The sequence below is a fragment of the Oryzias latipes genome, chromosome 6 (assembly GCF_053564925.1).
Source record: "Oryzias latipes strain Hd-rR chromosome 6, Olatipes_Hd-rR_3.1".
Lineage (NCBI taxonomy): Eukaryota > Metazoa > Chordata > Actinopteri > Beloniformes > Adrianichthyidae > Oryzias > Oryzias latipes.
The window spans coordinates 26,562,860-26,589,456 of record NC_136242.1 but is presented as its reverse complement, the minus strand read 5'-3'; the positions used below and the strand labels follow the sequence as shown (position 1 = coordinate 26,589,456).

Here is a 26,597-nt window from a genome sequence, read left to right as displayed (position 1 = left end):
GTGATTTTCACACGAGGTCCATCGGACGATCTTCTGAATATGCAAATGCAGGGTTTTTATACCAACCCCATCCCTGAACTCGTTGGTTCGGACTTTGAATGCACCATGTTCATCTGTCTGTCCCCTTCGTGTTTGTACGAAGTAAAACCTCCACAAAAGATAAGTTTTGTCTCTGAGTCATTATTCATTCATTTCTGTGTGCAGGAAGCTGAAGGGGAACGAACCTAAAAATATTCCTACTTTACAGTCCTGTTTAGAATCTCCAGTTTCCTCACAGTTAAGTTCATAGTTTTCCAATTCAAAGTCAGCGTCCTTGTCGCGGCTGAACAAAGTCTCAGATATGGTTATGATATCAAAGGAATGCCCGATGTTCTGTAAATAGTCCTTGATGTTTTCAAAGTTGGTATACATGGTTCTGCTGTTAAAGTGAATGATTGACAGTTTTTCTTCTGGGTTAACAGAGTTTTTAAAGTCATCTATGCTGTAATATTTGCAGTCCATGTTAACAGTGGAAAAGAATTGATCAGGGTCAATGTCTTGAAGGTTGTTGTTATTATCACTGAATATTTTAAGGTCGGATTGCTCAGAAATGGGGCCAACATCAGTCACCTCCTCTACGTTGATGACATCAAGCTATATGCTAAGATATGCGAGCGTGACATTGACTCCCTGATCCACACCACCAGGATCTACAGTACTGACATTGGGATGTCATTCGGGCTCGAGAAATGTAGCCGGATGGTGACAAAGAGATGCAAGGTAGTCCACACAGGAGGGGTCTCACTCCTAGAAGGAACAATAGCAGACATTGAGGACAATTTTTTTCTCAGCCAAATGGCAACTTGAAACAGGCAACAAGGAAACTTTAATGCGGTAAATACAGTTGAGAACTGCAGCTGCTCTATGCCTGCGTGGCTTTTTCTCTGAGAGCCGGAAGTTATAAATGTTGTAACAAACTAAATTTAGGTAAAAAAAAACTTTTGTATGCCACTGTTCTTACTTTGAAAGCATATTTTTTTAAACTGTTTTGTTCCTGCAGTAGATTTGGAAAAAGTCAAATATGTTTACTTCCTTTAATCTTTCTAGTATTTTGGATTTTATTTTAACATGAATCTCAACAGAAGAGTTTAGATCATCAGCAAAGACTAAAAACAGTTTTGTTTTGACACAAAAGCATCATCGCGTTGTTGGGGCTGTGTGCATACAAGAAACTGCACAATCCTTGAACTTCCTCCCATCTCTGAGTAGCTTTTTTTTTCTTTCTTTTAGGGCTTTCTTTTGTCCAAAGCCAAGTGGCCCCTGAGGGCCCCACTGTATGTAATTAAACTTGCCAGCCTTCGTGAACAGCTGGAAGCATCAATGAGACGTCTGATTTGCCAAACAATGTGAAATATGCATGATCTCATCTGCAAATATATTCTCCTCGTTGGTTGAGGCAGCTTCTAACCTAAACTATGTCTTTCTGTGCATGTGAGATGATAGTTAATGTATTTTTTAAAAAAGCGCTGATAATTAAAAGTCATAGCTGTCATTTTAGTGCAAGATGACATTTGCTAGACTTAACAGGAATGGGAGAGCATGTGCATGAAGCCATCGCTGGCTGACCCAGATTTGATCAAATGTAAAGATGGATGGTTTATTTAAAGTGACCTGAGAAATATTTCACACAAAATCCAAATGCAGGAAATTATCAAACAGCAGGTAGAAATTCACACACCTAAATACACTCCAGATGTATTAAGGAACGTGTTTGGACATTACAAAATGCATGACATTTCTTGAAACAGGAAAGATTATTTATCTTTTGAAGATGTATTTTCCTTTCCACTTTTCTTCATCTGCAGAGGTTAAATAGTGTTTAGAGGTATTTTCTTAGTTCTGTTGTTCCACCAGTCACGGTCACATAAAATACATCTGCTAAATTACACATTTTTTTTATTTCAAACTTTTAACAATTTACAATCCTTTCGTATTAGCTTTTTATTTGTTTTATTATTTGTTGTAAATTTAGCTATTTAAATGATAGTGGTTCAAATCAGATTTATTGGATTTGAGTTTTTCTGTAGTGACAAACCACTACTTTCTTCAGCTAAATTTGCCTACAACATAGAAGCACAATGTCTGGATTCTCCATCCAGCTCTGCTGATTGTCTCTCACAGCTTTCTGGAAAATGACACCTAAAGAATTGTCGCAATTATCTAATGCTGCCAATTGACGACTTTCAGTTATTTTTAGTATGTGATTATGTCAGTGCGTAGTTACAACATACATTTTAGCAGGATAACTGCTGCACCATCAGAACGTCAGGATTTAAAAGCAAAGATCACCAGGTGCCTTTAAAGGAGCCAATATAAAAAAATCCACGGCAAATGATTTACAAGACTTTAATTCATAACTAAAAACACTAATTAAGTGTTCTGAATTACTGTTCGTACAAAAAAATGAGAAAAAAAACAAGTAAAGCAAAGAAGAATAGATTTCCTCTGCATTTTTCTAGTTGTCATGATTTTTTTTTCTTTTGTGACCTTTATTTTGTGCGTTCCAAATGGTAATGTCTGCTTTTTTTTCTTTTCTTTTTAACTTTAATTCAATTCCTGTCCTGCTTTACTGCAATCACTGAGGTATGTAATCAAGTTTATTGCCGACACTTAGTTTACATTCAGGACTCAGCTGATCCCAATTAGCCAATCAATCACTCTGCATTTAAGCATCTTGGTCTTCAGCTCTTCTGAGGTAGATCTGTGTGTGGTTGGTTTTTCTGGTTGTCTGAATGTACAAGCTTTCCTATTTAACAGTGGCAGTCATTTACTTTTGTAATTTCATCAAACTTGTTAATTTTTCTGTGTGCCTCTCTACTCCAATCATTTGCATGTGGATGTTTGTCTGACCACCACTTTCTATTTAACAGCATCTAAAACCATCTTTAGATAAACATTTTATTTCGCCAAAACTACATATTTGACATGGTTTTATAGAATTAAATGAATGACCAGTTCCAATCTAAATGTTAAGATCCTCTAGTTTTTTGTGATTTTTCATTTAAGGAAAAACACTATATAGATAGATATCTAAATATATATATATATATATCCCTCATGAAACAAAGTGTTGACCATGCTTTCCTGGATTCATGTTTTTCCAGTATTCATGTTTATGATGAGTGTTTCTGCAGTATAGTGTTCTCTCACAGATCACAAACAAGTCAGTTACTCATGTCTGGCTGACAGGAAGAAGGAAGCAGATCTCTATAGTGGAACCATTAGTAAGCCTGACCAATTACACTACGTGTGTGCATGCATGTGTGTTTATGTGCATTGCAGCTGATGCTTGCTCTCCCAGCGGGACAATGCGGCTGCCGACTAAGTGACCTCCTTTGCAGCTCTTTCAACTTACTCCACGTCCCTCAACTGTTTCCTGGTGGGATGATCCCAGTTCCAAGTCTCGACCCACTTCCCCCTCTCATTTTTCCAGAGATCAAAAACCATGCACAAATTCAAAGTAACTGCAGCCTTCATTTAGACTAGAAGATGAAAATGAGGCATTGTTTACACCTTCCTGTAATTAGCTCTATGTCGGATCACTTCCTTGTCAGAGTTTCACATTAAAAAAACACCTGGGAGGCAAACGGACTGCTTAGAATAAAAAAAGTAGCCTTTGGAAAATCAGATGTTTGTTTTAGCAAATAAAAATCATCAGATATATTTTCTGTAAATATCTGGGAAAAGTCGTTTCCAAACTGACCTTCAAATTTAGGGCTAAGGTCTCTTTAGTGAAATTGCACAAAACATGTCAAGAATCTCATCATCTCATCGTCTCCTCACCACATTGGCGGCCATTTGAAGTAGCCACCAGGCTTTTGATGCAGTTTGCAGGCCATTGATTCCTGAGGTTAGTGGCTTTACCAGGGGGCTGACAAAGGCAGATAGGAGGGCAGACGGCAACTTTCTGTGGGGGCCACAGCTGTATAATTGCACCATTGCTCAGAAGTGTTGAATGTTCTGTTCATTTTGTTGTGTGTTGTTGTTTTTTGCCATGCATTTTGAACTCTAAGGGCAACACTTCAAACAAACACAACAGTTTTCAAAAACTCATCTTCTGCTCTGAGCCCCCACAGCACTCATCACAAACAGAAGAGATCACAGGAGTGCAGAGCATCCTCAGAGCAACACGCCTTAATAAAAGTGCCGTGCAGCAGCTCCATCAGAATTGCCTCAGTACTCAAGAGGGATAAATTAAACGAATAAATGGGCCTCATGTGGTTAATTTGTATTCTGTTTGGACTAAAGATGCCCTCTTCTTTTTTTTCTTCTATTGGCTAGTTTTCCTCTGCTAAGACTTGTGACTGTTGTTAACCTTTTTAAGCCCTACGATGTGAAGATGCCATATACGGCAGACAGGCGATGATCTCATATTAGTTTTATCGTCATAGCTCCTGCTAGTTCCTGTCTAGAGGGCTGTTCACCTCGCTTGTGATTTTTCCATCAATTTACCAACAAGGGAAATGTGGTTTAGTAGATTCTTAAAGAACACTTTGTACTCAGATTGGTTCAATAATATCAGGAAGCACAAAATAATAGTCTATAAAGGTAGTGTGTAAAATATCTTTTTTTCTACAGAATGCTGGGGGGGGGGGCAGGATTGCATTCACTGAGATAAAAAGAAAAAATTCAACAAAACAAAAGCAAAGTAGTGTGCATGTAAACTGAAAGTGTGTGTTTTAAACCCTTCTAAAAGCCAACTGGAGGAAAGGTTAATGTAGAACACAAGTATTTTGAATTTTAGATGAGAACAAAAACCATTGTAGATGGTCATTGCATAAAGTTATTAGCACAAAATACAACAATTTCCTGTTTAGGATGTTCAGAATTGGATGTAAGAAATATAATTTTTAATTTCACTTTTGGTTCAGGTAAAATAATAATAATGATAAACCAAATTTTTCTGAATTTTTTTTCTAATATTTGACAGCTGTTTACAATCACCTGCTGTTTATCTTTTGTAACTGTTTTGTGATTTAGATCAAGATTTTTTTTTTTTTTATAAAATCTGTAAAAGCCAAGAAATGAAAATCCATTTGTTTAATGGAAATAAAACGAGCATAATTTTGTCACATCAAAAATACATTTGTAAGGAAAATGGGTTGTCTACAAAGAAATGAATGAATTGAAGGAGGTCACAGAGTTAAGGATTCCACTTTGAGTTTCTCAAAGTTGAATTATTTCATCTTTCCAACACATTTGGGTGGAGATGAGGGGAAAAGCTGAACCTAACTTTTAAGCTACGTAAACACTGTGCATGAGTTGCGCAAAGATTGTCCTGAATGCAGATTTTTGAACACGCTTTTAGCATGCGGTGTCCAAAAATGTCTGTCTCCATCTGATAGAGCACATATACTCAAAGCTGGAAGAGGCTTTTGTAGCTTGATTTTGATGAATGAAGGACTTGGTTTCATTTAATTCCAGCCGTGAATTATTAATTTGTCCTTCGTGATCATTTTTCAAAGGGTTGGCGTTTTAAAGCATTTTAAAGCGTTTTAAATCTTTTGTACAATGTTTGAAGCCTTTGTTCTGATTAATCACCTCCTTTATGGCAAGCAAAGATTTAAAAAAATTTCAGCAATACAAAAGGGAAAGTTTGCAAGTTTTACATTTCTACAAAGTGAACTTTTTAGCTTGATGAGCTTTGGGGTCAAAGCAGAAAGATATGTGGACATGTTTAGGAGGAAAATAGGTCTATTTCTGTTATTTTAATTTTGGTTTCACCTTCAAAATCCATCTGTTCATCAGTCTGGAGTTAATGAAAAACAGATTTAGATTGTCATGGATTGCCATTTAACTACTCTAGTCAGACATTTAGATGAATCTCGGAACTACAGACAGAGCTTTGTGGGATGATGCAGCCATAAGAGTTTCATAAGAGTTTTCTGCAAGTAGACCAAGATACCTGATCAAAAACAGTTTGCCTGTAGTCACAATATCACAGATAATTATTGCAAAACTCTACATCTCATCTTTCAGCTTTTCTTTTGCTGTCGTCATTCTAGTTTCCAGCAGAAACAGCAGGCAGCTGTTCAAAATGAAAAACACTTGATTAAGCCCGATGTAGGTGCCACAACTATTCGGCCTGTAATAACTGTTCGGGGTCCTTTCGACTGAGGATGACGTCACACTACTGTAGCCCCACTTGGACAAACTACATAGCGTGGAGATCTGCTCGGGCTCTACATATTTTTATTTCACGTTTCCTTTTGTAACATAAAGTTCTTTTCCCTCATAGCTTGTGTCTGACATTATTCTTTATCGTCTTTATAGAGAGATTTTGCCACAACCCACTTTGTAAAAAGATCTGTGGCTGTTATTGAACTTGCTGCTCCACACAAGAGAACCGTGTCTCTGAGCAGTGCAGCTGGAGTCTCGTAGCTTCGTGTTCGCAGGCAGGGAAGGTACTTTGTGTGCGGTCCGGAGAAGGGTTCGGAATGCAGTCCGTTTGGCTGCAAATGCACTTAATAATAATAATCATAACAATAATAAAAGCACGTTTAGAAGATAATTTCACTCTGTGTCGGAGCTCTGTTTGTTTACAACGGACCGCACAATTTCTTCTTCTTCTATGTTAGTATTGAAATTTGTCCAGACCAATCACTATCTGAAACGCATCGATCGGACCAACGGACAGCCGATCGCATAATGTGACGTCAGCACTGCTCGAAGGATCCCGAACGGTTATTGCAGGCCGAATGGTAATGGTACCTACACCGGCAGGAATCCGTGAATTAAAAGTGCAACAGTGACTTGTGAGGGGCTAATTAGGCTGCAGGGCTGCTCTTTTTCTGATAAATCGGTTCAAAATGAAACGACATGTCAAACTTTATCACTTGAAGTTAAATGAAACGAAGACTCTCTCCAGCTCTTCTGTGAGTTTGAGGAGCAAACGAGCCTGTGAGAGGTTTGAATGTCAGAAACTGGGCTGTCAGCAATCGCAGCAGCATGCGGTGAAAACTCACCTTCCAGGTGTGAGGAAGAGAAAAAGGCCAACTCGCTCAATCTCTCCCCCTGCTATAAATCAAAGACGGCTATTTAAAGAGGTTTTATTAGTCACATCTGAATGGACGGTTTTACAGTCTGCCGCAGGTTCACAATACACCTCGTGTTTACAACATGGTTAGTATCTCACAGCAAAGAGATTTTAAAAATGAGTCAGAAAAATAAAACATGCATTGTTTCTATCAACGGGCGTCGTTGTTTGTGATTGTTTTAATTAAACATCCACAGGGAGGGGTCCCTGTTGAAGCTACACAAAGTATCATTACAGTGGAAGGGGACAAATATGAGCAAGCTCCTGGTCAATTCACAAGCCTCAGAACCATCAGCTTCAGTGTTTGCAGGACTTCTGTCTGTATGGATAAAAGGCACTCTGGATCTCCATCAATCCGAGTATGATTACCCACACAGCCTCACAGTGCTGTCAAAGTATTTGCATTCTTCTTTTGTCTTTATTTTTAGCATTTATGTAACACTTGTATGGTTCAGCTCAAACAAATGTTCCCACAGATTTCTTATGAGTAAATATAGTTAATCTGTTGTATTTATTCAGAGTGAAAGTTGCCCAAACCTTCTGGACCTTATGGGGAAAGTGATTGCCCTTTTGGCTATGTCATGGAATTAAATTGATCCGATGTTTTTAGTTTAAACATGAGCTGCTCTTCCTGACACATTTACAGTAAAACTGAGGATAGGCTGGAAAAGACCCAGATATCTTTAAAAGAAGGAGAATGAGGAGTCAGAGCAGCAAGGTCGAGTAATTTACTAGACAGGACTGATCCATTTACTTTTTTTTTCTCACAAATATAAAAAAAGGGTAACATCTAGATCTTTTTTTCATTGTTGAGTCTTAAAAACCCCACTTATTAAACTATAATAAACCTATCAACTAGAACTGAACCTGTGATAAAACGAGGACAAAAAGATCGAGCTGTAAACAAAGCATGAACATAAACCATGCACCAAATAAACTACTGTTTCTGCCTCGCAGCTTTTTAGACATTTTCCTGTCAAAAGCTCCTTAAGGTTAGAAGCTACAGTCTCCTCTGCCTCAGAGGGTATGATAAACCTTAAAAGCAACACAACACAAAGTTTGCAAAGATCGCCTAAAACAGCATTTTAAATGTAAACTTTCATGGGACTCCAAGTTAAGCAAACCCTCGACAGCAGCATCATTCACACAACAGGGTTTCACACATTTACCTAAATAGGAGTGGTTTTGCTCCACCGACTGCTAGTCTTCCAAAAAGAACAAAAAGTCAGACTGTCAGATCATTTCACTCTGTTAACAAAGCAGTCAGAAAAAGTTCTGTGACAAACAAACAGCGCTGAAGTCACTCATCTGGAATGTAAACTTATGATTTCATGTGATTCGGTCTAAAAACGCATCAGTTCTAGTGCAGCTACTGAAACTAATGTGGTCACTCAATCTTGCAAAATCTGCCACTTTTTTTTCAGTGTCATCATGGTGACGGTGGCGTCTTCAACGAATTGGTGGATCCTCCTTGGCTTCCGCTCACTGTTGCTCCCTGTCCAACCCACTAGAGCACAACAGGAAAAAGAAATGCAGAGTCGGTTAGTTCCACGCAACTGTGAAGGGAAAGTTTGGAACAGAAATGATTACTAACTGGGATGTTATGGAAATGTAATCAATAGAAAAGGAAACAACTTATTTTTATATGCTGATGATACTCAACTATGTCATTAATTAAAAACAGGACAGAGCAAAAGGCAAACTAGACTAGCCAAATATTTTAAACATGCAACAACTTAAGAATTTGGTATAAATTTTCAAATATAAACCCTTAAAAAAAGCTAATTTATTTTTGTGAGACGTTTTGGTGCTAGGCTCTTTACCTCTGACTAAAAAATGGCTTCCTCACACTTAATGCTAGACTTTGCGTTCACATCCATTTAGTTTTTTGAGATTTCTAGTTTTTACCTGTTGAGAGTGTTGACCTTTATAATATGTAAGGATAAAATAAGAAAAAGACAGAACAATAAAAAAAAGAAATTTAAATAGTTGTGTAAATATTATGCTAAACTATGTGAAAGTAAAGCATAAGCCAAATTATGAGAAAAGATAATAATAAAATAAAATGGGCTGAAATAAAATCTTGTAATTGTTTTTTTTTGTTTGTTTTTTCTGGTGGAAAGTAGTTCATTATAAAGCCTACTTAAAGTGAGCTTGCGAACACAACATCTTCCTTGACAGCATTCTAGCTCCTAATCCATGTGACACAGAGGTTGACTCAGCTTTCTGTGAATCCTTTACTTCCCACCCAGTGGTGTCGGAACTGGTCTGAAATTACATTGGGGGAATTGAAGAGAGCATTGCTGTTGCTGTTGTTTGTGCTCATGTTTTCGGTCCGAGCATGGCTGTTTTACAGCCATGGTTTAAGGGTCACAGGGAGGAATTATTAAAGCTGTCAGTGTGTAGTGGACTCTGCAAAGGTCAAACCAACACTCCAGAGAAGCTCACAAATGTGATGTCTAGAAGAAACCTGTGAAAAGTCTATATCTGGGTATATAAAACTCCAAATTGAGAGTGTTTGGGCTTACTTGTTGACGCCTGTGTTACAGTGCTTCCGATTCTTACATACCCTTGTACTGTTTTGTGCCTCAGATACATGAGTTTGTTCATGTGTGAAACTTTCTGCGAGCCCCTCAGGGCTTTGGTGTAGATCTTTTTAAAGGAACACGGGTAAGCCATTAGTTAGGGTCTCAAATGCAGGTCCTGTAAAGCAGAACTGGCTGTTAATAGCTTCAGACAAGAGCTGCTTCTAGGGCCAGTTTGACAGACCTGCCCTGTGTGTGGGGAGTACATGGAGTATTTGTCAGCTCAAAGACCCGGGGCGGATAAAGGGAAAAACCTCACAGTCACAGACTTTTGATCAGAACTGAAAATCCATTGGTTATAATAAATTTGTAGCGGGTGCTCCAACTACAGTTTGTTGCTGTTCTCACTGAAACTGGCTAAAGCTGATGCAATTGTAGAGAAATGTTGACTGTTGATTGACTGATATCATCTTGTTAAATCAAAAAAAACAAAATGTACATAATTAATATCTATTAATTATCCCATAAAATCCACCTGACTTCAGAAATAATCAATCACAAATAAAGGTCAAACAAAAGCTGATAGTGTTTTTTTTCTCTCTTATATATTCATTTTGAAATAAAATCAGTTGTCATGTTCCTAATAGATTAAATAAACAGTTTGTAACGCTAAACGCTTTCTTGAATTACAGTTGAATTGCGCCTTTTACTAACAACAACTACAGCAGAGCTGTATATGAAATGAAACACAACAGCAACAAATCCTTTATAGCCATCGTTGTTTTAAGTTAACAAGGCGTAAGAAAATTCTTAAATATTTCATTTCATTTCAACATGAATATTTTAGATGTTAAACAAGGCAATCGCAAATCTGTTCAAGTATCACTTGCAAAAATCCAAACAAAAGGTTTTACTGCAGTGCAGCACACAGACAGGTTTTTCTGTTCTTTTTTTTTCTTCAACATAAACTCAGGTTGATGTTTTCACTCTCAGTCGACTGCGGCTTTACTCTTCTTTATGGTCCTCTATATAATCCAGACTGATTACTGGCTCTAAAAATGGTCTGTCATCACAGAGCAGATGAAGAAGTAATAATAATAATAATACATTTTATTTAAAAGCGCCTTTCAAAACACCCAAGGTCACTGTACAAAGTTAGAGGTAAAACACAATAAAATCACAAGTTAAAAACAATAAATAAATTGGATTCATTAGTAAAATCAGCTGACAGAAAATGAGAAACTGTGTTCCGGAAATGCAAGCTTAAACAGATAGGTTTTGAGTCTGGATTTAAAGATCAGAAAGGAATCAGTGTTACGGAGGTCTGGGGGGAGAGAGTTCCAGAGTTGGGGAGCAGAGCGACTGAAGGCACGGCTCCCCATGGTGACCATACGGGCCGGAGGGACAGAGAGCTGAAGGGAGGAAGAAGACCGAAGAGAGCGAGAGGGAGTGTTAATATGGAGGAGATTAGAGAGATAGGAGGGAGCCAGGCTATGGAGGGCTTTAAAAGTGTAGAGAAGGATCTTGAACTTAATCCTAAAGGCTACTGGAAGCCAGTGCAGCTGCTGGAGAACGGGAGTGATGTGATGGAAGGAGGGGGTTCTGGTGATGATGCGGGCAGCTGAATTCTGGACTAACTGAAGCTTATTTAGAGTTTTGTTGGGAAGACCAAAGAGAAGAGCATTGCAATAGTCGAGACGAGAAGTGACCAGACTATGAACTAAAATGGAGGCGGAGTGGATGGTGAGGGAGGGGCGGAGTCGATTAATATTACGTAGATGATAGTAGGCTGACCGAGTAATGCTATTGATATGGGATTGAAATGATAATGTACTGTCAAGGATGACACCCAGACTCTTTACTTGAGGGGAGGGGAAAACTGGAGAGGAATCGATGGAAAGGTTAAAATTAGAAACTTTGGAAAGGGTGGATTTGGAACCTACGAGGAGTAATTCGGTTTATCACTGTTAAGTTTGAGGAAGTTTAGGGTGAACCAGGTTTTTATTTCAGACAGGCAGGAGGAGAGGGAGGCAGGTGGAATAGAAGAGTTGGGTTTACTGGACAGACAGAGCTGAGTGTCATCCGCAAAACAATGAAAATCAATATTGAATTTACGAAGAAGTGTCTTTGTGTTGAGAAAGTATGAATTGTAAACTGCTTGTTTGCTTCCTTTTTTATTTATTTTTGCTCCCAGCAACAGAGTTACCTTCCCTTGTTTGACAACTGCTACACAAAACATGAGTGGGACATTTATGCCCATAGGGGTCTCTATGAATCGCCCCGAAACAGAGCAGAGATGGAACTCGATTTCACGGTTTTGCACCACAGCTCTATAAAAGGAGCTTAAACAGTGATTTATTTGAATTGACAAAAAAATCATCAATTTGACCCCAGAATGTTGCATGTGGTATTTTAAATTTTTCCAAACTTTTGTTTAATATTGTGACGTTTTCATTTTAATTTTACAGGGTTATGATTTATGGTGAGACAATTCATTTTAAAGACAATATCGCAATTTGCTGATACTTTTTTTCTAAATATTGTTTCAATCTGAAGGATCCTTTTTGATTTCACTTACTGAACAACAATGGATCCAGGAGATCTTTAGCCTCTCAGAGACAACTACCTGGGCACTGACATGTGCAGTTGAAGTTTTCAAGATTCTTTGAATTTCTTGCAAGATAATCGATTGGAAATTTAACATGTGTACAAACAAACATGTAAACAAGAATTAATAGCATATCCATTGACATTTTTGTTTCATAAAGTTCAGCCCACTGTTTTTTTTTTCACATCAACATATTCCAAAGGGAATTTGTTGATGTGGAAAGCCTAGTGAGGACTGCAGCCCGGTGAGGACTGGGACAAAAACAGGTCAGAAGATGAATTCATAAAACTAACCTTCTGTGCCTTAGTCTGAATAGTATTTACCAAGATCAATATAATCGATCTGTTTTGTTTTGAAACGATTTTACAATGGTATGGGTCGATTTGATTAACATTGCTTCAGACAGAGTGGTCTGGTTGGATGGTAGTAATATAAATCTATCATTGATTAATCTATTATTGTTACACCCATAGTTATTAGAAATACTTGCTCCAAATAAGTTGCTTGAAACTGAATATCAGTATCATTCATGTCATTTCTCTGAGTTTTGCTCCTTGCTGATTCAAATGGAGCAAAAGACCCGTCCTTCAAAGCCAACATTGTGATGCCATAACAATATCCTGGGAAAGTAAGTAGTAAAACACAACGATCGTTGTTGAGCAACTCTGGAGCAGAACGCAAAACATCTATGACGTGGACGCTGAAACATTCATTTGCTATAAATAAACAACGATTGTGAAACATTGCTCAGCCTTGTTTTGGATGAATATGATGTTTATTATTGTTGCCGGTGATAATCAGCATCATGTTCATTAAAGATGGAATCACAGTCGCAGGAACTCTAACCTTTTTATAATGAGCATCACCACATGTCTCGTACAAAAGAAAGGTTCCATTTAAAGATAAGTGTCTAAAATATGCATAAAGATTCCCGACTGGCTGCTGACATTCGTGTCATAACGGTGAGACCAGCTGAAGTTATGCTTCCAAGGAGAGATCAAGCTGGTATAAAATATGTGTCACGACTAACACTGGTTGTTACAATCGTTCTTTTTTTCTGAGGCTTTTTAACTCCTGAGCCATTCAGCGAAATGTATATATTTGGCTTTGACAACTCGACATGAATTTACATGAATCTGTTGAGCATCTGTTGAGTTATAGCATGCTCTGTTTCTTTTTAATGAGATTGGGTTGGGAATTCAGAAATAGAAACAGCTCTGTGTGTGGCCACCCTTCCCTCTTTGAGCGTTGGGCTTCAGTTGTGGTAATCGCAAAACTCATTTGCACGTCATTTATGATGTATCGTCTCCGTTATGTGATTGTTTATATTCTATTCTTTATAATTCTGCTTTCAGTAACATGGAATATGAGATTAACTTTTTATTTTTTACTAGAGGGGATGATGTGTGACTTCTGTGTTTTTATTTCTATTCCAGTGACTTCTGCATTTTCTCTTCTAGTCCATCAGAATCTGGCTGAACCGTTGTTTGCTCATGTTCTGTATGAATGGCTCAAGGAATTTATGAATGGACACGAATCCAGAACTGCAGGTTCAGCAGTCGGGAGCTGGACAACACAAAAACTAAATGGCTGCTATAGAAATAGATCAGTTGTAAAAAGGATTTCCCTGGAAAGTGAAATGACCTCCGTTTTTAATGTTTGTGGTGCATTTTTTGGATTTTTACAGTTTGACGTCTTACTAAAATAGCAGAAGTGCAAAAGTTTAATTAAAGGACTCCTGAGGTCCTTAATTTCATTCAAAGATTTAAAAAAAAAATGTAGCAGATTCTCCAGTAAAAGTGCCTACAGCTCCATCTAACACTGAAAGACTATTGAATTGTATATTTGTTGATTTACAAGATTCAGTCACTATATACTGTTTGTGTGTAAAAAGAAAAAAAATATATATATAAGATATATATTTCTGGTCTTAGGTCTGGTCTTTTATATATATATATATATATATAAATCCTTTTTCTATTTATGACGTTTTTGCCTTTTGCAGAATTTGTGTAGCCCGCTTTAAAATGTTGGGGTGTGTGAACTTCCAACAAGGTCACACACTAATGGGCGAAAGTGGTCGCCATAGTAATGTTGACTCAGTAAGCAGTGATTGGTCAGAGTCTGACGACATGAGGTTCCAATATGGCAACGTCCACACCGCGAAAAAACGGCGACTGAATTGACTTTATTTCATTGAAGCTTGAAGTGAGCCATTTTCCATTGGTGACATCACTGTCGCTATTTCCCCTAACTGTAAATATTGGTCTTTAAGCACTTCACCTGCTACAATCTATTTCTTAGTCTTAAAAAAAACGCCAGAAGCATAAACTCCATCCAGGTGAAGTGATCTGTTGCCATTCAGTGAGGAGCTTCACACAAATCAGAGGTAAAGTGAAATAAGAAAGCCACAAAAAAAAAAAGAATTACAAAAATGAGATTTAATGCTCTACTTAATCTAGAGAAAAAAACTAATGAAAGTTGCAAAAAGAATTTCTTACTTGAATGTTTCCTCTGTGGTGAGCTTGTAAAGTCGACGGTCTTACAGTTAGAATAAAACTCTTGTAACTTAAAAAGACTTGATCAAATCAATACATACATTTATGTATGTAATTAATCTTTCCTGAACTGAAAAATCTACATGTCAGGGAATCATGTCATGTGTGACTTTAAATAAACAATTTGAAGGAACAGAAAGAACTAAATTATTGCCAAATTGGCCTTAAACAATAAAAAGGTTGTGCTGTTGCTGCTAATTACAAGCAAAATGTAATTTATCATTGTGGTTTAAAGGATTTGCATTAAAACCTTTTGCACTGATCTATGAAGCAGAGCTCACCTCTATGAGCGGGTGCCAGTGTGCGATTGGTTTTCGGGGGTAAGAAAGCATCTCGTTCCAGTGATCTCGCCCCAAACTTTCAGCTTCACTTCCAACCCTGCACACCCCGATGACCTCATTATGCCCAACCCTGCAGCACCAGAAAGAACGCCACCCATAAGATCTCATTTTACAGTATTGTAGGAGTAAAATTTAACACCGGGGAAATCGGAATGCGTACCGATCGTAATCCATAACTGCTATAAGCAAACTGATCTGGTCGATGTTTTCAGGAGGGACGTCAAACACAATAGCTTCGTTGTAGACTGGATTGAGTGTGTTGCGCTTTGTTGAGGTCTTTCTCTTCTTAAGTCTCCGTCCTTCACACATCAAGGACACTTTCACATATGGATCTGTGAAGAGACGACAGGAGCCAGCTGAACCATGGCGAACAGATTCAGTTTATAGATCCACTTCCTGACATCTTCCTGTTTACACGCCGTCCCGGTAGCTTACAGCCCGTTACACCCCCAGACCTAACATTATCGGTGCAACAAAAATGGTGAGAAATATTGCAGATATCCAGCCGTACCTGTATGAGCCAGATTCCAGTACAGACGAGGAAAACAAAGACGTACATGAACCGAGTTCTCTGCTAGTGAATGCACCAGAACGGAGCTTGTGGCCTGCCAAGCATTTTTTTTTTCTAATGTCGAAAATACGTTTTTTGTTTTTTCAAATGTCTGCTCCTGATTCACATTTGAATAAAGAAATATTCAAATGGAATTTTGAGCTTAACTATCTTAATACAGGTACATCATTAGAAAAATTCAACAAGAATGTTAGAAACAACAAAACTGTCTTTGCAGAATTCAACAGGAAGGAGTGCCGTGGCTAATTTAGTTTAAATAAAGCAAACAAAAACTAAAAACTAGAAAAGTGATTAAAAAACTCTGGGTGTGGTGCCGAACACACCTGAGGCTCCGGTGATGTCCATGGCTTTGAGGTTCCTGGCTTTGATCATGGTGATGGTGAGTCTGCCGGCAGTGGGGAGATAACACAACGAGAACATCAGCTCCCCAAGATCCACATTGTCCTGTAGAGAAATACATCACAGTTCTTAGCATTCTGAAAAGACTTTCATGTGAAAGAAACCATAATCACTTTAAGGATCAATTACTCCAGATGTACTCCTTTCTGAGAAAAAAAAAATCAATGTTACACTGTAGAATAGAAGAAAAAATGAAATGAAGACTAAATAAATTGCAGTCTGTCTGTTGTGTGACTTGAAATTAGTATAAATGGGAGTAATATCATGAAGTGGGTGCGTGCTTACATTTGTGGAATTACTATCATGTCTTTTCCTATGAGTGTACTCACAGCTAATTCACGCACATGCCATGCCCTTTTCCCAATTAACACCTCTAAAAAGAAAGTGTGAAGGGAAGGAGGTGAGCATTGACGAGCTGCTTTATGCACAAACTGTAAAGTCTATTCTTATATTTCTTCAACACAATGGGCTTGCGAGAGCTTCCTTTAAGGCACACAGGGGTTTTATGTATGAAACTCTGGGTTGCAGAAGATAAACAGAAAAGCCCAAATATATATGTGCATGGGATCACACATACAGGTATGACACATTTTATAGTAGCTTTATAACTGAGCACAAAAAAGGAGAAATGTGTGGATGCTTTCATGCTTATCTTTGTACATTGTAAATTTTTGCATGATTTGGCTAATTTCTTGCTAAGTTTGAGCTTTTAACATCTAGATAGAATTTTGAATCAAAGAAAAATTACCTAAACCAAGTCACTAAATTAAGCCTTTAAGTGTTGACATATTTTCGACTACCGTAACTCTTTAACTGTTGATGCAATTAACATAAGTCCAGCGGATTTTGAAGCGCAGAAAATTCTGAAGCCTGGCGCTGACTTGCAACACAGACGGGAAGTGTTTATTCCTGCTGATTCTGTCACGGAGAAAAGCAGCTTTGCGCTGTCATGCATCACCATATGCTATTAATGTGTTGCATATTGGTCCAAAGTTTAAGAAAAGCTTATCTCTGCATCACTGTCAGCTGATTTACCTTGATTGCAGAAATGGTTGAAGAGTAGCCCATCCCCAACTTTAGAGCAAAAGTCCTTTCCTTCAAGTTAAGTTCAAACGTCTTTTTAGTACAAACAATGCCATTGCTGTGCGTGTATAATATAACAGCAGATAAACTTTATAGTCAAACACAAGATTTTGAATGGCAAAAAAAGATTTGAAGTGGTTTTGCCTTGTACTGCATTGAAAGTTGACTCCACCCTCTTCCATCAACACTCGCAAAATTTTGCAGTTAACCTGGACAAAGCACAAAGTTGAGCTAAAAACGTTCTACCAGCGTCACAAATACAAAATAATTTCTACAAAAAGCATCCAAAGTGTTAACTTTTTTCCAGCTGGGGTTATGACGTTAGTTCTGGGCTGCTCCATTTCGCAGCCATTAGGACCACCCTGATTCCAGTAGTTTCCGACACTGTCATTTCCCATCTGCTCTGCTTTGACCCTCACCCTTTCACATCAGGAAAGTTCAGTGGACTCTGTTCAAGGTGGAAGGAAAATTAGGAGAACCAGCATTTCTTCATTTTATCTGGTAAACCATCACACTGCCTTAAAAACTGTAACTGCCCAGAAGCATTACACTTACAAAAACTGATTATATGGTGGCAGTTTGGCTTGAAACAAGCTCTGAACAGGGAGAGAAAGCATGGCACAAGTGGCTGGTCTCATTCATTTTGTGACTTTTATATACTAATAAATGTATTATCGGTATTTTTTTTCACCCTCATAGTTTCTTCAGTTCACAGAAAAAATGAGCTTCAATATCTTGAGTCCTTAGTTTAGACTTTGTCAGAACGTTCAGAAGTTATCTGAACGCCTCCTTAAAAGGTCAAATGTGGTTATACTAAAAGAAATCATCAATATATGTAAGTGCTTCATTTTTTCTCATCATTCTGATTAGGAATAATTGTACCTAGGTAGTATGCATGGCTCACTATCAGTTGCAGATATGAAACCTACCGCTGTGAATCTTCGACTCATTATCTCTGAAATCAGATAGATTAAAATGACTTAATTCATCAGGAATGACATCCTCTACATGCCCCCCAGCTCCCAGCACCCGTCATTATCCAGGATGTGTGACATTCTCATCCTCTGAATCAGTGCTGCAGCAATAATGATTATCGCCTGCTGATGTCTGAGAGAGTGATATACATGTCAGCACAAGCAGGCATGCACAGTGATGGTGGCTAAACAAGCCCTTCAGGCCTCCAATGATGCTGTGAAATCCATTTCTATTACACACTCGCACACTTAGATTGCAGAGTTTAGTTTTCAGGCTATAGAGTGTCAGTCACCACTCTTATAAGCACTCAGATCAAGCCTGTGGTCAGGATTATGGTCACTTGTGCTCTTCCAATGAAATTAGATCGGATCTCTAAAGCAGTCCAATAACGCAGAGAGAGTGTGGACAGTCCATCTTCTCCAGTTATAATACCTCCATCTGCCCTCCCCCAGGAGCCGCTGGGCCTTTTCTGAACATTCAAGGTTCTGTCTTACAGCGTCTTTCATAAACAGAGGTTCGGACTAATTCAATCACACGCCTCATTCTTGCTTTTCCTCCTCCTTCAAGGTTTGCTTCTCTGCACATCCACTGACAATTATTTTGTCTATGGACATTCAGAGGCTGCAGTGTTCCTTAATGCAATCACCATACGCCTTTATTTTTTTTATTTTTTTTTAACTAAGCAAGCTTGGTACAGAGCAGGTTGATTTCTCAGGAGGAGTCCCAAAGTCTTACCTCACCCTTGCAAAATAAGACACTACTTTATATGTTATTGTCCCTTTATGATAAATATAAATGAACTATTGTTTATTTTGGAAATAAATTAAAGCAAAAGGATAACCTTTTTTCAAAATACGAAATGGTTGAACCTTTGACAGAGGTTCACACGGCTTCCTTTCAAAATAAAAGACAGTGTTTAACATGGGATCATTTCATTGCAGTAAATATAGTAGTAAGTAGTGTAATGGCAGCAATAATTTAAAAAATCTGTTAGTTTTGCTTGTGCTTACTGACCCCAAAATGTTTTTCTGTTGTATGTGGCACGCAAAAATCTGCCAGTGCTTTAGTATGACTTTGGTACTACAAAGGATTGATGGATTGTTGGAAAATGACCAATGCAGCATAAAGGCGAGGAGAAGTAAAAGCAGGAGTACACATCTCTGACTTCAGTGCTACTGAGACCGTGGCTTTCTATCATTATTGCAGCCATTCGAAATATTCTCCAGCCATGGCGCAACACAAGTAATGAGCTATTGCATTCAGACACCTCATTAAAAGAAAACCCAGACTATCTTTTAAAACCCAGACTATCTATCCTTTTTACTTCTACCCTTCCTCTCCTCTATTCTTGATCATAATTTATCATTTAGTTCTCCATGCCTCTGTTTGGTGCAGTGCGATTCATGTATTGTCCCTCTTTTCCTCTCCCCTCCTGGGGAGTGGGAGTGCTTCCAGACTCCAGTTGGCTCATCCGTGCTCCAGTTCCTGACCGTTTACCTCGCCTTTGCTCCTGCTCCTACACCTGGCTGTGGATCCTGCCTCTGGCTCATCTCTGGCTCGTCGCTGCTCTGTACCTGACCGAGTACCTCGTCTCTGCTCCTGCTCCTACACCTGGCTGTGGTTCCTGTCTCCGGCTCGACTCGCGCCTTTGACTGTCCCCACAACCACGGCTGGATGAAGCTCGTCTGCTGGACTTTTATATATGTAGTTGTAGATTTAGATAAGTTAATTCTTCTCTAAGAGTTCTGGTAAATCGCCTGTCCGTCCTGGGGGAGGATCCCTCCTTCATGTGGGCACCCCTGAGGTTTCTTCGTTTTTTCCGGAATCCGTTTTTTTTGGGAGTTTTTCCTTACCGCGAAGGGGGGTCTAAGGGCAGGGATGCCAGTATAGCTTAGTCAGTTTGTTAGTTCATTTTAGTATTTTTCTATTGAACTCTTTGTATTCGTGATCCTTTTGATTTCATGTTTTACTTCGAAGCCCATCGAGACGACTGTTGTTGTGATTTTGGGCTATACAAATAAAATTGAATTGAATTGAATTGAATTGAATCTATTGAGACAACACACATCTTGTTACATTCTTTTTTTTTCTTAAGTGCATATATTCGTCAAATTGAACCCACTCTTGTTGGTTATTTGAGTTCTGAATGATTCATCTGGTCACTGGTGTCACTAAATGTTTAAAACGTACTATTCTTGGATTACTTAGAAACCGTACTCACTGCAAAGTGCTAATAGTTTGTTGTGTGAGCGTTTGACACAATGACAACATTAGGAGAGCTTTAGTTGCTCTGTTACATTTTACAATAAAATTAAGTGCATTCTTTATTTTATATATATATACGTATATATGTATGTACTGTCTTAATTCTGTTTTTAGATAGATATTCCAAGGACATTTCAGTTTAAAAAGTTGAATCTGTGGAAAAAAAATGTTTTAAATAAAAAAAAAAAAGTCAAGATATTTGTAGCTTTTACGTTGTTTAATGCTTTATGGGCATAATACTGATTGCAGCAGAATCCTTCCTAGAAAAAGGTTCCAGCAGCTGAAATGAAACCCAACTTAACAATCAAATGACTTTGTTACCCATGAATATAGAGAATAATTTTTTGTGTCCATACATTGGTATCTGTCAGAAAGTAGGTTTATCATTCAAATGCAAATTACTTTTTTTAATGCAAACAAACTCAGTGCTGAGAAGCATTATTGTGCTCCCCTGAACCCCTGGGATCATTCGCTCATCCCACTGTCTATCTGGCTGGGTGAACATGGTGGAAATAAGTAAATCACTGCCATGACTGAACGTTAGCTGCAGCAATAAACAAACTGTGGCAGAATCAGTTTAAGCTGAACAATCCTTCATGACAGTTTTGGAAAAGCATTTTAAACCTAGAAAAATGCAGTTAACAGTTTAAGGTGTCTAACTAACACGTTCTTTACACCAATTTTATTACTAAAACATCAAAAAGGTCTGATTTTATAGCTTTAAATCCTGAAATGCTTTACGATTCGCCCACCTTTTTTGTAAAAAAGTGTTGCACATGTTGAGATTGTCCAAATCAAACACTGAATTTAATCACTTTAATCGGATTGTCTCCATTTTTAACTTGTCTGTTGTCTCCCACAAGAGTCGGCACACACCCACAAACGGGTACATCAGTAGCTGCGGTTAAATGGACAAGGTAATCGGAATAAACACCTGATCAGAATAAAAATGCGTTGTGCAAACATGCCGTTCGGAATACTCTGACCTGATCATACTCAAATCCAGATCAAATTTGACTTCCGATCGAGATGGGTGGGTTATGCCAATTGTTGATCCAATCGTGGTACATGTAAACAGTTTATTCTGATTGTGGGTCCGCATCTGACAAACCCAGAAAAAGAATGAGTAAAGATGACTAAAATGTAGTGGCTAAACTCAGGAATGTAAGTGATGCAACTGGTTAAATGATTCATGCAGAGGAAGTGCATTTGGCATCTCTGTTCCGGGTTGAACCTAATGCGTCCAGATGAATAATACTAAACGCAGGGTTCAGTTGTCTGATCCACCAACTGTTTATTCAGCTGAAGACTTAAATAAAAACATGTCCTACAGACAGACATGTCCTACAGACAGACAGACATGTCCTACAGACAGACATGTCCTACATGTCCTACAGACAGACATGTCCTACACACAGACAGACATATCCTACAGACAGACAGACATATCCTACAGACAGACATGTCCTACAGACAGACAGACATATCCTACAGACAGACATGTCCTACAGACAGACATGTCCTACATGTCCTACAGACAGACATGTCCGACAGACAGACAGACAGACATGTCCGACAGACAGACATGTCAGACAGACATGTCCGACAGACAGACAGACAGACAGACAGACAGACATTGTGAAATTCATCACAAAATAAGAACAATTGGATTTTGCCCTTGTTGGTGATAACAAGGTTATGAGAAGCTAAAGCACTGTCAAATAACCAACTTCTAATTGCTTCTCTGTTTCAAAGCATTGAGATCTCTGGATATTTTTTTCTGTTCCTGCATTAAAATGGTGATTTAATAAAAAATAAAAAAAACTTTAGTCTTTATGTAAACAACAATTCATCCAGTTTTGAAGGCCACTTGTACCCTTTTAGGGTTAAGGGGATGCTGGAGCCTGTCCCAGCTACTATTGGGGCAAGGCAGGGTAAACCCAGGACAGTTTACCAGTCTTTTGCAGGGCAATTTGTAAACAAACAAAGCACAAAAAAAGACAAGTCGACAATCGACAATCTGACAATTACCAGTCCAACAAAAAATTGCGAGCAATATCAGAGCTATCCAGCCGTACAGTTTTGAGCCAAATGCCAGCTCGGATGAGGAAAATGAATCACATGGCATACAGCCCAGTCTATATTCAACGTAAGAAGTACACTCTTCTTCAATTGGCATTTTTTCATCCTGATTCACAATGAATTTGAACACAGAAATAATCAAAAATGAAATTGTGAGCTCAACTTGCTGAATAAATGTCCTCCATTATCAGAAAAGTGTCACGTTAAAACACCAAAAACACAATTTCTGTCAAAGTGGCTCTTTAAAGAAAAGATGCACAGATTTTGTTTGCTGGTAAACATTTAACACCTCTGTGATCCAGAAAATATAAAAGACTTGTAAGAATGAAAAAATAAAGTTGATTTAAAACTTTTTATAAGATATGGTTCCCTGCAAAATTGTCATGCCATAAGGATCAACACAGCTGATGCCCAATTATAAAAGTCAAAAAATGGGCACAAAGAACCAAATTACCTCTGCTTCTATGGAAACCTAGAATCATGCAATCAGGACAAACGTAAGGCTTCCTCGCTGAGACACATGCAGCTTCCAGAGGCCGATTTTAATTACTGTTTTACTAATTAACTGTGTGTTTAATAGTTATCTGGTTTAGCTTCCACATGAGTTCAAAAAGAGATGTAAGCACGAGCTGGAGGTTTTCAGTTAATTAAGGGTTTTAGTTAATTAAGGGTTTACTCCCTTAGCTGACAGTACAGTCCACAACTGAACTATGCAACACATTTATTTTCCTAAAATCCAGTGCACATAACCAATAGATTGAGGCACCTCTGGGTTAGAAGCCATAATTAAAATGCACTCTCCCACGTTGGAGAGTGGACCAGCTAAGGTCTCTCTGTGATCCCAAGGGAGGTAACCTAGTTCTGTTGGGAGAAGTGAAGAGCGCCCGAGCAGAATCTTAACGTTCCTGCTTTGCTTTAAGCCTTTTTTTCTTTCAGATTACTCAAAACAAAATTAACACTGTACACCAACCATGGAAATTATGGGGCTTTCAGAACACATGAGGGGTTCCTGAGATTCTGAATCTCTTCTTGGTTGTTGACTCACATAGAAATGTATTGAAATAGTGATAATATGAGTGGGATAGGGTGGAACAATCACCAGGAGTTACAGATGAAACTGCAGTGGAATCAATCAGAGCTTACGGATAAGTCCAAATGATCTCCAGGGTGACTCCTGGAACATGAACTGCTTGCACTTCCTCAAGAAGCTGTTAAGTTACTTCTACATCTAAAATTCCAGACAAATACATCTGTCAGTTTTACGCTTAAGCTTCTCTTTATTGGAACTATTTTTTTTTTTTGATTGAAGCATTTGTTGCTGCAAAACATAATACATGTTAACTATGTGTCTGCACACAGAAGAAGTTCTATTGTTGGGATTACGTCAGCCCTCTTTTAAAATTTTTAGATCAAATCATAACATTTAGCAGGTGGCTGGAGAGCCTACTTGACAGCAAACGTCTCGTCTAGACTGTCAGTATGTTGTTTGGAGGATAATTTGACATCACAGACAGATCTTCTGTTAGAATCCCACTCTGATCATCTTTTGATTAATTCTCAAAACGTCCACAGTGGTCTTTTAATTATGATGCTGTTTTTAGGCAAAATCAAAAAACCTGTGTTGTTTTCTGGGACAAAGCTTCTGCAAAGAAGTGACATTTTAAGCTTAATTTTTTTCATGTCCTCCATCCTCAGAAAAATGCCACAAGAGCTTGTTAAAAATGCCACGAGTTTCCTCAAAGTGGGTCTTCGTGGAGATTGATTCTGGTTTTTAAGTATGAAAATATCTGTAAACAGGAACTAACTCTGGAGCAAAAGCTTCACTAAGTCACTGTGTTTTTTTTTTTTAGATTAAATCTGCACACAGATTTATCCAACTTGTTGCTCAGGTGTGGTTTAGCTGTCCTGTTGACATGGTAACCTCACTGTGTTCTTTGAGCGTCTCAGCTCTGCTGCCGTCTTCACTTTAAAGGCAGAATGAAAAAATCAGAGGATGTTTTTTTTTTCTTTTTACACCAACAATCACTGTTGCTTGGCAACAGATTATGATATGCGTGTGTATATTCTTTTTGTGCAAAATTGCAACCTGGCTTGTGAGTCGGTTAGCTTAATCAAAAACGACCATGACTTTCAGGCTACTTTTTAATTCCTGCACCAGTGACGCTGATGTCTACAGATCATTAACCACAGACTGAGGAATAGGAAGAACACAGAAAATTATTAACTATAGAAAACACAGCTTACAGGAAAATGGAAGATCGCTCCACTTGATGTATGTAAAGAACGTTTCCACATAAACAAACAAACTGATAACTTTGCACTACTAAGAGAAAGCAGCCCACCACAGAAATCCTCCATCACTCACAAACCACTACTTGCCACAAACAGAAGCCTTGCGTGACCTGAAGGCTGATTTCCAAAAATGTCGGGATAACCACTCTGTTCAAACCTCACTGAGCTTGCAGCCAAAGAAAAGGCCTAAAACCTCAAAATTGCACAAATGGTGCTAAAAACCATATGGGTTTCCTCCACCTCTCTCTAAAGAGTCTCTGCTATCTAATGGAAGAAGACAGAGCATTACAGTTGTTGGGTTGACGGTCCAAAAATGTGCAACTTTAATTTTGTGTTAAAAAATATCCTTTTTTATTGCATTTCGTATCTGATAATCCTATGGCCTCATATGGTCTACACCTTTTAGAAAAACCACACAAAAGAATAATGCTGACATGTTGCAAAACAGTAATTAAAGAAAGCTTCAGAGAACAAAACATTCAGGTAAACTGATCATTTGTATACATACTGCTAAGTGTTCAACATTTTTTGATATAAACAAAAAAATTAGCATTAACACAAAAAAGTAAACTACATGCATCTTTTTAAAAAAAAGTAAAGCTGTAAGAGAGGATCTCACTTTCAAATTTATAGATTAAACTAAGTGAATATGTATATAGGCAATGTCACTGCATGTCTATCAAACCAACCCCACTCTTGTGTCTGTGAAGATCTAGGTCACTGCCCCCAAGTGTTTCCCTCTGCTTTCATTAAACATTAACTGTGTCTAAGTATATTTCTATGTCCCCACCTCTCAAAACCTCAGATGTTTCCACTTGATACCAGTCTGCTCATACTTTTTTTTCTATTTCCTCATTTAGAAGAAAATAATGTCAGACATTGCTAATTTTAGATTTTTAAGCATCCTTTCTAATATTTCATGCATGTGTTACCATTGTATGATCACAGTGTATCAACAGTGTCTGATTTAATGGTATAAGTGTTAAGCCAAGGTTTAAGTAATACAGTGGGGCAAAAAAATACTTAATCAGCCGCCAGTTGTGCAGGTCATCCCAATTAAAAAGATGAGAGAGGCCTGTAATTTACATCACAAGTATCCCTCAACTATTAGGGACAAAATGAGAAAATAAAATCTAGAAAAAATCACAGTCTGATTTTTAAAGAATTTATTTATTATTTTTGGTGGAAAATAATTATTTAATTAATAGCAAAAGTTCAACTTAATGCTTTGTTATATACCCTTTGTTGGTAATGACAGCAGTCAAACATTTTCTGTAAGTCTTCACAAGGTTTTCACGAACTGTTGCTGGTATTTTGGCCCATTCCTCCATGCAGATCTCCTCTAGAGCAGTGATGTTTTTGGGTTGTTGCTTGGCAACACGGACTTTCAACTCCCTCCAAAGACTGACTAGGCCACTCCGGGACCTTGAAATGCTTCTCACTAAGCCACTTCTTTGTTACATAGGCAGTGTGTTTGGGAGCGTTGTCATGCTGAAAGACCCAGCATTGTTTCAACTTCAATGGCCTTGCTGATGAAAGGAGGAGGTTTTCACTGAAAATCTGTCGATACATGGCTTCATTCATTCTTTTTTCTTTTACACTGATCAGTCGTCTTGATCCCTTTGATGAAAAAAAAAGCATTATGTTTCCAGCCCCATGCTCTACAGAAGTTATGGTATGCTTTGGATGCAACTCAGCATTCATGCTCTTCCAACCACAATGAGTAGAGTTCTTACCAAAAAGTTCTATTTTGGTTTCATCTGACCAGAGGACATTTTCCCAATCCTCTTCTGGATCATCCAAATGCTCTCCAGCAAACTTTA

General features: G+C 38.2%; 1 protein-coding gene across 2 annotated transcripts in view; it reads right to left on the bottom strand.

Moving 5' to 3' along the window:
* Positions 1 to 7,074: 7,074 nt before the first annotated feature.
* The window catches only part of syt9b (synaptotagmin IXb), a 38,919-nt gene continuing 19,396 nt past the window's right edge, over positions 7,075 to 26,597 (bottom strand). Inside the window, exons 5-9 of one of the 2 annotated variants that reach the window (XM_023955941.2) lie at positions 16,002 to 16,122; positions 15,268 to 15,439; positions 15,048 to 15,177; positions 14,710 to 14,732; positions 7,075 to 8,582 (exon numbers count right to left, since the gene is read on the bottom strand). In XM_023955941.2, the coding sequence (XP_023811709.1) occupies positions 8,558 to 8,582; positions 14,710 to 14,732; positions 15,048 to 15,177; positions 15,268 to 15,439; positions 16,002 to 16,122 (471 nt within the window). In that variant the 3' untranslated portion in view covers positions 7,075 to 8,557. The remainder of the gene's footprint in view (positions 8,583 to 14,709; positions 14,733 to 15,047; positions 15,178 to 15,267; positions 15,440 to 16,001; positions 16,123 to 26,597) is intronic. The other variant, XM_004069735.5, reaches the window with a different exon arrangement.